Genomic DNA, 12,135 nt, shown 5'->3' with positions numbered 1-12,135 from the left:
GGAAAGGAGGGAGGTAGGACATGAAAATATAACATAGACATAATGATGGATGAAGGAAGGAGGGAAGGAAGGAAGGAAAGGAGGAAGGAAGGACATGAAAATATAACATAGACATAATGATGGATGAAGGAAGGAGGGAAGGAAGGAAGGAAAGGAGGAAGGAAGGACATGAAAATATAACATAGACATAATGAAGGTTAAATGTTATTTTCTATGTAAAGGTAAAATGAGCAGAGCTTTGTGGAAGTGTGGGGTTTATTGTAGAACCATTAGAGCCATCAGTCTTCATCCTCATAACTACTATCTTATTAAAACTATTAACTATTCATTTCACTAAAACACATGGACATAGATACGGAGATAATCTGACCCAGAACAGCCTCAATGGCAAACATTTGGAGCATCTATACAAAATATAACATTTAATATATTATTATTGTTGTGGATATTAGGCCACTTTAGGAAAAGTCATCAAATTTCAGAATAAAAGACATTTGTGGTGATTTTACAAGCTGTTAAATGTTAAAACAGATCTTGACAAAATACCACCACCAGTGATATTAATCCCCAGCAGAGTGAAGCAGTGGAGCAGTATATGTCCTCTCTCCTTATATAGATATATTTATACATGCATACAGGGAGGAGATGAAGCAGCACGGTGACAAAAACAGACTCATCCTGTCAAACAGTCCATTAGCCATCAGTGCAACTATTAGCAGCTTTCTGCAGTTTTTCAGTCTCCTCTCCAGAAATAGCTGTTTGTGTCAGACACATTAACTGTTGTCTCTAATGATGCATCAGGCCGGCTGTTGGGCTGTCGAGTCCTCACACGTCTTCTTTCTGTGCTGCTGCATCGTCTGCGGAGCACTCTGTCTCAAATATCACAAAACAAACAACATGCTAATGCATTAGCTCGGAGAGAGACAGTAGATGATGTAAAGCTGAACAATGCAGCCTTTTTATGATGAATATAGGCACCAGTTATATATGTATCTCTGTATCCATGCCTGTGTTAACAATGGAGGAAAGTTTAGACTGTTCAAAACTATTTTATGAGACTTTTTTTTAATGTTCAGGATGGACTTAGCCTAGCTCATCACAAACAGAAAGGGGAAACCTGCTAACCTCGCTAGGCCTGTCATAACTACATTTATTGGATGATATATTCTCCCAGAAATAATTGAGGTAAAAGATATTATTGTCATTTTAACCCTTTGTATGTCTGCTCAACTGTTGCTCAAAAACAAAACTAAATCTATTGAACCCATTTAACTTTTAACTTTTAGGTCAATCTTTATCACTGGTATGAGGTATGTAATGCACAGACAGACCATCAGATTGTTCTATGGTTGCTATAGATACAGGTTGTGCTATGGTTGCTATAGATACAGGTTGTGCTATGGTTGCTATAGATACAGGTTGTGCTATGGTTGCTATAGATACAGGTTGTGCTATGGTTGCTATAGATACAGGTTGTGTTATGGTTGCTATGGATACAGGTTGTGTTATGGTTGCTATAGATACAGGTTGTGTTATGGTTGCTATAGATACAGATTGTGTTATGGTTGCTATAGATACAGGTTGTGTTATGGTTGCTATAGATACAGGTTGTGCTATGGTTGCTATAGATACAGGTTGTGCTATGGTTGCTATAGATACAGGTTGTGCTATGGTTGCTATAGATACAGGTTGTTCTATGGTTGCTATAGATACAGGTTGTGCTATGGTTGCTATAGATACAGGTTGTGTTATGGTTGCTATAGATACAGGTTGTGTTATGGTTGCTATAGATACAGGTTGTTCTATGGTTGCTATAGATACAGGTTGTGCTATGGTTGCTATAGATACAGGTTGTTCTATGGTTGCTATAGATACAGGTTGTTCTATGGTTGCTATAGATACAGGTTGTTCTATGGTTGCTATAGATACAGGTTGTTCTATGGTTGCTATAGATACAGGTTGTGTTATGGTTGCTATAGATACAGGTTGTGTTATGGTTGCTATAGATACAGATTGTGTTATGGTTGCTATAGATACAGGTTGTTCTATGGTTGCTATAGATACAGGATGTGCTATGGTTGCTATAGATACAGGTTGTGCTATGGTTGCTATAGATACAGGTTGTGCTATGGTTGCTATAGATACAGGTTGTGCTATGATTGCTATAGATACAGATTGTGCTATGTTGCTATAGATACAGGTTGTGTTATGGTTGCTATAGATACAGGATGTGCTATGGTTGCTATAGATACAGGTTGTGCTATGGTTGCTATAGCTACAGGTTGTGTTATGGTTGCTATAGATACAGGTGGTGCTATGGTTGCTATAGATACAGGTTGTGCTATGGTTGCTATAGATACAGGTTGTATTATGGTTGCTATAGATACAAGTTGTGCTATGGTTGCTATAGATACAGATTGTACTATGGTTGCTATAGATACAGGTTGTGCTATGGTTGCTATAGATACAGGTTGTGCTATGGTTGCTATAGATACAGGTTGTTCTATGGTTGCTACAGATACAGGTTGTTCTATGGTTGCTATAGATACAGGTTGTGCTATGGTTGCTATAGATACAGGATGTGCTATGGTTGCTATAGATACAGGTTGTGCTATGGTTGCTATAGATACAGGTTGTGTTATGGTTGCTATGGATACAGGTTGTGTTATGGTTGCTATAGATACAGGTTGTGTTATGGTTGCTATAGATACAGATTGTGTTATGGTTGCTATAGATACAGGTTGTTCTATGGTTGCTATAGATACAGGTTGTGCTATGGTTGCTATAGATACAGGTTGTGTTATGGTTGCTATAGATACAGGTTGTGTTATGGTTGCTATAGATACAGGTTGTTCTATGGTTGCTATAGATACAGGTTGTGCTATGGTTGCTATAGATACAGGTTGTTCTATGGTTGCTATAGATACAGGTTGTTCTATGGTTGCTATAGATACAGGTTGTTCTATGGTTGCTATAGATACAGGTTGTGTTATGGTTGCTATAGATACAGGTTGTGTTATGGTTGCTATAGATACAGATTGTGTTATGGTTGCTATAGATACAGGTTGTTCTATGGTTGCTATAGATACAGGATGTGCTATGGTTGCTATAGATACAGGTTGTGCTATGGTTGCTATAGATACAGGTTGTGCTATGGTTGCTATAGATACAGGTTGTGCTATGATTGCTATAGATACAGATTGTGCTATGTTGCTATAGATACAGGTTGTGTTATGGTTGCTATAGATACAGGATGTGCTATGGTTGCTATAGATACAGGTTGTGCTATGGTTGCTATAGCTACAGGTTGTGTTATGGTTGCTATAGATACAGGTGGTGCTATGGTTGCTATAGATACAGGTTGTGCTATGGTTGCTATAGATACAGGTTGTATTATGGTTGCTATAGATACAAGTTGTGCTATGGTTGCTATAGATACAGATTGTACTATGGTTGCTATAGATACAGGTTGTGCTATGGTTGCTATAGATACAGGTTGTGCTATGGTTGCTATAGATACAGGTTGTTCTATGGTTGCTACAGATACAGGTTGTTCTATGGTTGCTATAGATACAGGTTGTGCTATGGTTGCTATAGATACAGGATGTGCTATGGTTGCTATAGATACAGGTTGTGCTATGGTTGCTATGGATACAGGTTGTGATGACATCAGAGATCCTGCTGGAGACATTTTTGAAGTTGACTTTCATTTTTTTTCATCTTGTACACGAACAGAATGAGAATGAGGAAGGAAAAGCAAATAAATGACTTTTTAAATAGCACTTTGTTGGTGTGACCTACAAAGGGTTAAGATCATTTTATTCCACAGTTGCACTTAACATGATACGATTGGTTCAAATACCATATTAACCCATTTGAGAGGTGCCAAGGAGAATTTAGGGTTTCTAGAAATGTCAGGAGCCGTTTATGTGATGACTGACTGACTTTACTCCTCCCAATCGGCTCTAGGTAAGATTAAATCAGATGTTTTTGTAATAAACCTCTGTCCTCTTCTTTCAGGTGAAGCTTTGTGACTTCGGATTTGCTCGGATCATCGGTGAGAAGTCATTTCGGCGCTCGGTGGTCGGCACGCCGGCGTACCTCGCTCCAGAAGTCCTGAGGAACAAAGGCTACAACCGCTCTCTGGACATGTGGTCGGTCGGAGTCATCATCTACGTCAGGTAGGACGAGAGGCACCTGTCCTTCATCATCATGTCTGTGTGTTTAGATATGTAACTCACCGTCTCTGTGTGTGTGTGTGTGTGTGTCTGTGTGCGTGTGTGTGTGTGTGTGCGTGCTGCAGCCTCAGCGGGACGTTCCCCTTTAACGAAGATGAAGACATCAACGATCAGATCCAGAACGCTGCCTTCATGTACCCTCCACACCCCTGGAAGAAAGTCTCTCAGGAAGGTACGTGGAGCTGTGGCGCCTCACATTACAGCTCATGTATGTAATTATATGGAAAGCATTTTACATTTTAAGTGTTTCTGCCAAGAGAAATGTGAGATCCTGTCACACAGTCACACACTGGTAAACACTGGGGAAATCATCAGAAGACAACCATATATTTCCAAAAATGTTGGAGTTAATGAAATGTTCACTACCTGGAAATGAAAATATAGACACAAAATAGCAACATTTAGGCCTTTGAGTACATTTTAGTGCTTTGTTATAGTGTTTTTTAACATGTAGTGTGGTGTAATCTGCTTAAAGAGGACGTATCATTCACATCTCCAGCTCTATATTAATATTCTGAGTCTCTACTGGAATATCTTTACCTGGTTTCCAGTTAAAAACTGGAGGTAGGAGGGAAGAAGGAAGGAAAGGAGGGAGGAGGGAAGGAAGGAAAGGAGGGAGGAAGGAAAGGAAAGAAGGAAGGACGGAGGAAAGAAAGGAGGACGGAGGGAGGAAGGGAGAAAGGAAAAGAGAAAGGAAGGAAGGAAGGGAGGGAAGGAAAGAAGGACGGAGGGAGGTAGGAAGGACAGAAGGAAGGAAGAAGGGGTATGGAGGAAGGGAGGAAAGGAGGGAAGAAGGAAAGGAAAGAAGGAAGGACAGAGGAAAGAAAGGAGGAGGGAGGGAGGGAGGGAGGGAGAAAGGAAAAGAGAAAGGAAGGAAGGGGGGGAAGGAAAGAAGGACGGAGGGAGGTAGGAAGGACAGAAGGAAGGAAGAAAGGGGTATGGAGGAAGGAAAGACGGAAGGGGGGAAGGGGGGAAAGGAGGAAAGAAGGAACAGTCAAAACAGACGGGGTCAATTTAACCTGGGTGGACGACAGGAAGGTTAACCAAAAGCTCAGGTCTCAGGATGTTAAATTACTCTTTAATTATTCACCTGTATGTATATATATATATATATATATATATATATATATATATATATATATATATATATGTATATATATATGTATATATATATGTATGTACTCCTTAAAGAAACCACAGCTAGAAAGCACAGTAAAAGAAATATGGAGGTTCATAAAGTACCCGAACTTTAAATATAACCCGACAATAGAATCTAAATGAAGCGTCTCTATTAAATAACTTTAATCGTGTTTGCTTGTGGGCAGAGGACAGAAGCCCCTTCCCGAGTGATCTTTGAAAAACGCAGATCTGTTGACGCACTCGAGAGTTTTATTCTCTGACATTTGAATCCTCCTGCGACTGACAGACACCGCTCGCGTTTATATTCTACGGAGATGGAGTCGCTCTGTCGGGATGAGGAGGCGGAGGGAAGGTTAAGAGCGCTTCAGGGGATCCGGGCCGAGCGGCGCAGTGAGTCAGGCTGGTTTAAATCTGTCTCGTAGTCAACAGGACAATTGCAGCCAACAGACACACACACACACACACACACACTGACACACACACTGCTGGCGGATGCATTTAGAGAGACAATGACGGCAACAACGTGAGTCACGCAGCAGCAGAGAACGGCTTGAGCTCACTTCGAGGACGGATGTTGGAGACGTAAGAATAATAACCTGCGCTGAGAGGTGAAACCGACGGTTGCCACGGTCACCACGACACGCTGCCCCTCCTGGTTCAATCCGTCCATGCAAACATCATAATTAAAATATATAAAAACAAAAATCATGATAACAAAGTCAAAAATTACGGTTGTCATAGCAACTGCAGGGGGGGAGGGGGGGGGGGAATGAACTACAAGTCCCAGAGAGCTTTGCTGCAAGAGTGATCCAACCAGAGAGCGTCTGTCATTCATGTTCATGTTGTCATTTAACCCTTTATAGGACACTCATTGAAAGGAAGGAAGGAAGGAAGGATGTAAGATCATGCCAAACTAGTTGATATGGTGTTAGGTAGGAAGGAAGGAAGGAAGGAAGGAAGGATGTAAGATCATGCCAAACTAGTTGATATGGTGTTAGGAAGGAAGGAAGGAAGGAAGGAAGGAAGGATGTAAGATCATGCCAAACTAGTTGATATGGTGTTAGGAAGGAAGGAAGGAAGGAAGGAAGGAAGGAAGGATGTAAGATCATGCCAAACTAGTTGATATGGTGTTAGGAAGGAAGGAAGGAAGGACGGAAGGAAGGTGTTTTATTGACTATTTACTATTTTTATGGTTACACCACTTAGACATTTTTACCATAATCCTCTAATATATTCTCTCTAAATGGATTAAAAGCAGAAATTTGATGCTGGGTCCACAAAAAAAGAATGTGTGAAGTTATTCATACGTTTATTTTCACATTTTAACCCTTTAAATTTAAACTAAACCTCATGGACACTAACAAACCTCACTGACTCTTTCTGATATTTCAATCTTCACTTTTCCTGCTGTGCTCCGACTCAAAGATTATTCAGGGTTCAACAAACAGCTACCTGGAATTAATTAATTGATTCTAATTGAACTGTCTTTATTTCTCCTAAAATTACAACCACATGTCCGACTTGTCTTCAGTAAACTTGAAAGCTTTACATTAGAGATGACAGACGGGTGAAACGAGGTCTTCTGTGTGATCGATTTCAGAGAAGTAATGATTTTATAATCATAGTAAAAACATCCAACACCAGTCGGTCTGGGAGGTTCAGATGTCTCGCTGTGAGCTGTGAGTGTTGGACAGACTGACATCGCCGTCCTTCAGCTTCACAGTCAGAAAAAAAAAAAAGAAAAGAAGAAAAAGTGCAGATTAACCCTTTATAGGACACTCATTGAAAGGAAGGGAGGAAGGATGGAAGGAAGGGAAGGAAGGAAAGGAAAGGAAAGAAGGAAGGATGTAAGATCATGCCAAACTAGTTGATATGGTAGGTAGGAAGGAAGGAAGGAAGGACGGAGGAAAGAAGGAAGGAAGGAAGGAAGGTAGGTAGGGGGGAGGAAAGAAAGATAGAAGGAGGGAGGGAGGAAGAACAGATGGAAGGAAGGAAAGGAAGAAGAAAGGGGTATGGAGGAAGGAAAGACGGAAGGGAGGAGAGAAGGAAGGAGGGAGGAAGGAAAGAAGGAAGGGAGGAGAGAAGGACAGATGGGAGGAAGGAAAAAAAGGAAGGACGGAGGAAATAAGGAACGAGGGAGGGAGAAAGGAAAAGAGGAAGGGAAGAAAGAAGGCAGGGAGGAAGGAAAGAAGGGAAGGAAGGAGGGAGGAAGGAAGGTAGGTAGGGGGGAGGAAAGAAACATAGAAGGAGGGAGGGAGGAAGAACAGATGGAAGGAAGGAAAGGAAGAAGAAAGGGGGATGGAGGAAGGGAGGAGAGAAGGAAGGAGGGAGGAAGGAAAGAAGGAAGGGAGGAGAGAAGGAGGGAGGGAGGAAGGACAGATGGAAGGAAGCAAAATAAGGAACGAGGGAGGGAGAAAGGAAAAGAGGAAGGGAAGAAAGAAGGCAGGGAGGAAGGAAGGAAGAAAGGAAGGAAGGAAGGAAGGAAGGAAAGATATTTTGGGATATTTACAGAAGTTACCAAATATAATGATTTGCCCAATAAAGGGTTAAACACGGGTCATGTGACAAAGTGGAATGAGCTGCTGTCACCGAGAAGAGAGGGAAAGCTGTGCAGTACTTGGAAAGAGAGACAGGGGGGGATTTGGGGGCGAGGTGGTGGTTGGAAGTGGGGGGGGGGGGGTCTATTCATGTGTTGGCCCATTCACGTGCATAATGCCAAGTGAGGCTCCTATAGACTCGAGGGGCCCCGGGGTCCCAGAGCTGTTCAGACCACTGACCCCTGAAGAAATGTTAACATCATGTTAGCTTTGCTCATTAGCCCCGACTGGCCTCACACCACAGGGGACGCCTCCGACCCCACATCCTCCGCCTCCTGCTTCATCCACACATCTTTCCCCCCAAACTCTCACTTCCCCCCCCCCCCCCCCCCCCCAAAAAAAAACATGTTCTCGCTCATCACTTCTCTCCTTTTTAAAACTTGTGTTCTTTGTGGTTTTTCTCTCCTTCCCTGCAGCCATTGACCTGATTAACAACCTGCTGCAAGTTAAGATGAGGAAGAGATACAGTGTTGATAAAACGCTCAGTCACCCCTGGTTACAGGTAAGACCATCAAGACCATTTAACCCTTAAACAGACAACGTGCACCAGGAGATACAGACTCTTTAAACTTCCTGTTGTCCTCCTGGGTCCTTCCTTCCTTCCTTCATCTGTCCTTCCTTCCTCTGTCCTTCCTTCCTTCCTTCCTTCCTTCCTTCCTTCCTTCCTTCCTTCCTTCCTCAGATCTAAGTTCAGCTGTTAGGGTAAATGTTCCCTCCTTCTGTCCTTTCTCCCTTCCTTCATCTGTCCTTCCTTCCTTCCTTCCTCCCTCCTTTCCTTCCTTCTTCCTCCCTTCCGTCCCTTCCTCCCTCCTTTCCTTCCTTATTCCCTCCTTTCCTTCCTTCCTTCCTCCCTCCCTGCTTTCCTTCCTTCTTCCTCCCTTCCGTCCCTTCCTCCCTCCTTTCCTTCCTTCTTCCCTCCTTTCCTTCCTTCCTTCCTCCCTCCCTGCTTTCCTTCCTTCTTCCTCCCTTCCTTCCCTTCCTCCCTCCTTTCCTTCCTTCTTCCCTCCTTCCTCCCTCCTTCCTTTCCTTCCTTCTTCATCCCTTGCTTCCCTTCCTTCCTCCTTTCCTTCCTTCTTCCGTCTTTTCCTTCCTTCCTTCTTTCCTTCATTCCTTCCTTACTTGAGGTGCAAATGACATAACTAGTGAGGTCTGTTTAAGGGTTAATATGTAATCTCTGTTGAAAGAGAGATTAATGATCACATGATGATGATACCTGCCTTCAACCAGCAAACTCACCTGGACACTACAGACTGATGAAGAAGTGGAATATAAAGATGAACAGATAGATACTCGTGTAAATAGATGAAACAGTAGATAAAATGAGTTAAAGATTATATAATAGACTTAACAGTAGACTAAAGACTAATATTAATAATGAGAATCAGACTGGAGAATAACAGAAAACCTCATTAATACAAACTGTATATTTTTAGTTTGGTTTTGGTTTATCTTTTTCTTGAATTGAGGATAAAAGGTATCGTACCTTTGACAGATTTTAAACCTCATTTTCGTAATTAACATATATACTTAAAATACATATCTGCCAATATTAGCTCATTGCCTGTATATTGATATGAGTGTATACATTAAAAACTGAAGCACAGAAATGTTACAAATGTTTTAATAGCATTACCATTTGAAGTAAACCTCATCTAAAATGTTTAAAAGGTTGTGAAAGAAAATGAACAGACTAATTAATCAAATACTAACTTAAAGGCCCTGTATCTTAAACAGGCCGCTACTGTAAATGAAAGGGATGTTAAAACTAGGATAGCAGTTTTTTCGTGACGATCTCATGATAATAATAATAATAATTGTACATTTTATTTATAATGCGCTTTTACAAGTGCTCAAAGACGCTTTGTAATTAAAGGAGAATTAAAATATAGAACAATGTGGAGTAACAGACCACCAAACAATGAAAAGATCAACATTTCACCTCATATAATAATTTACCAGGAACGTTTTCTTTGACATATTTGACTTGTAGGTCTGGATATCAGTACACTATACCTTTTAACCCTCCTGTTGTGTTCGAGTCAAGGAAGAGAAGGGAGGAAAGGAGTAAAGGAAAGAAGGCAGGAAGGAAGGAAGGAAGGAAGGAAGGAGAGAGAAAGGAAGGAACGACAGAAGGAAGAAAGGGGGATGGAGGAGGAAAGGAAATAAGGAAGGGAGGAAAGGAAATAAGGAAGGGAGGAAGGAAGGATTGAGAAAAGAAGTAAGTAAGGAAGGAAGGTAGGAGGGTGGGAGGAGAGAAGTTAGGAGGGAGAGAGGAAGGAAGGAAGGAAGGAAGAAAGGAAGATGGAAGGAAAGAAGGGAGGAAAGAGAGAAGAAGGAAAGAAAGAGAGAAGGAGAGAGGAAGGAAGGAAGGAAGGAAGGAAGGAACAGTCAAACAGACGGGGTCAATTTGACCCGGGAGCACGACAGGAAGGTTAAGGTATCGGCCAAAATAAATCGATACCAACAATGCAACACATATTATTATAATATCAAAATATTTTACTATATTTTAAGAACCAATTTGCACAAACAACTTTAAAGTGTTGAGACAGATAATTAACTTCTGATTTTTCTCTTTTGTCTTTTTCTTGTGATGTTAATGTTGTACTGAGTAACAGTAATTAGGCAGAGCATCTGTTTCTATAGTTTATTTAGTCTTGAGGGAGCAGCAGGTAAAATAAGGTTTTCTGCTTCCTGCTCCTTTTCTGTCATGGAATCAATCAATCAATCTTTATTTGTATAGCGCCAAATCACAACAAAGTCATCTCAAGGCTCTTTCCACATAGAGCAGGTTCTAAACCGAACTCTTCAGGTTTTAACTTTAAAGAGACCCAACATTCCCACATGAGCAACAGTGGAGAGAAAAAACTCCCTTTTAACAGGAAGACACCTCAGAACCAGGCTCAGAGTGGGAGAACATCTGCCTTGACCGGTTGGGGTTGAGAGGAAGGAGAGGAGAGAGAGGAAGGAGAGGAGAGAGAGGAAGGAGAGGAGAGAGGAGAGAGAGGAAGGAGAGGAGAGAGGAGAGAGAGGAAGGAGAGGAGAGAGAGGAAGGAGAGAGAGAGAGAGAGAGGAAGGGAAGGAGAGGAGAGAGAGGAAGGAGAGGAGAGAGAGGAAGAGGAGTAGAGAGGAGAGAGAGGAAGGAGAGAGGAGAGAGAGGAAGGATAGAGGAGAGAAGCACAGTGAAAATCAACAATGAAGCTAGAAGGTCCGGGACTGGAATCTGTCATCCGGACGTCTCGAGGCCCAGATTACCTGTGAGACCAGAAAGCACAGACAACTCTGGGGAAGAAGTTTAGCTTATTGATGCATTAATACAACATGAATGTTAATGGATATAGATGGATGGATAGAGAGAGAGAGAGGGAGGGATATAGATGGATGGATAGAGAGAGGGAGGGAGGAGGAGAGAGGAGCCCAGTGCAGTGAATATGATTCAGATGATAGTTTGTTTGTATGATTTGATTTTTTTGAAATTGCCACGATCGGAACAAATAAATAAATAAATGAATAATATAATGTCTGTATTTCTGCTGTTAATGTGTGAGGGTGTGTTTGTTTCGTACACCAGGACTACCAGATGTGGCTGGATCTGCGTAACCTGGAGTGTCGGATGAACGAGCGCTACATCACCCACGAGAGCGACGACCTGCGCTGGCATCACCACGCTCAGCTCAGCGGCCTCGACTACCCCTCCTACCTCGGCAACGGTCCCCGCGGCGACGGCGGGCAGGCGATGGAGCGTTACCGTGACCACGAAGAGGAGTTAGAGACCCTCAGTGAGAGGGTCAGTGAACTTTGAGGAGGAGGGGGGGGGGTCACGTAAAAAGTTTTACCCCGACACGAAAGCACAAAATTAGAAATGACGTATTTTGAAGATTAGTTACAAACTTTTACAAAAAAAACAACATGGTGCATTTTAAAGATAGATCATTTAAATTCCTTCACAGTCTATTTAACCAAAAACTGAACTAAAGTTTCTCTCTAGACCTGCTTCTTTTCTACTGAAGTGCATCGCTTTCAACTTAGAGACAGTATCTCATAATTATGACTCATTTATTTCATAATGAAAATAAAATATCTCTGCATTCAGATGTCCTGTAGCAGCCAATAATGTAATAATGACCAAAGTAAGTAAGTTTTTATTTACCTAGCCAATA

The 12,135-nt window shown here is 41.8% G+C and overlaps 1 protein-coding gene across 1 annotated transcript in view; it reads left to right on the top strand.

The window, feature by feature from the left end:
* prkd1 (protein kinase D1) overlaps positions 1-11,777 on the top strand; it is a 51,497-nt gene extending 39,720 nt beyond the window's left edge. Inside the window, exons 18-21 of the mRNA XM_053336204.1 lie at positions 4,021-4,181; positions 4,304-4,410; positions 8,392-8,477; positions 11,547-11,777. Coding sequence (XP_053192179.1) covers positions 4,021-4,181; positions 4,304-4,410; positions 8,392-8,477; positions 11,547-11,777 — 585 coding nt within the window. The remainder of the gene's footprint in view (positions 1-4,020; positions 4,182-4,303; positions 4,411-8,391; positions 8,478-11,546) is intronic.
* The last annotated feature ends 358 nt before the right edge of the window (positions 11,778-12,135 follow it).

The sequence above is a fragment of the Scomber japonicus genome, chromosome 16 (genome assembly GCF_027409825.1).
Source record: "Scomber japonicus isolate fScoJap1 chromosome 16, fScoJap1.pri, whole genome shotgun sequence".
Lineage (NCBI taxonomy): Eukaryota > Metazoa > Chordata > Actinopteri > Scombriformes > Scombridae > Scomber > Scomber japonicus.
The sequence above is the reverse complement of the archived record's forward strand: the minus strand, read 5'-3'. Positions and strand labels throughout refer to the sequence as shown.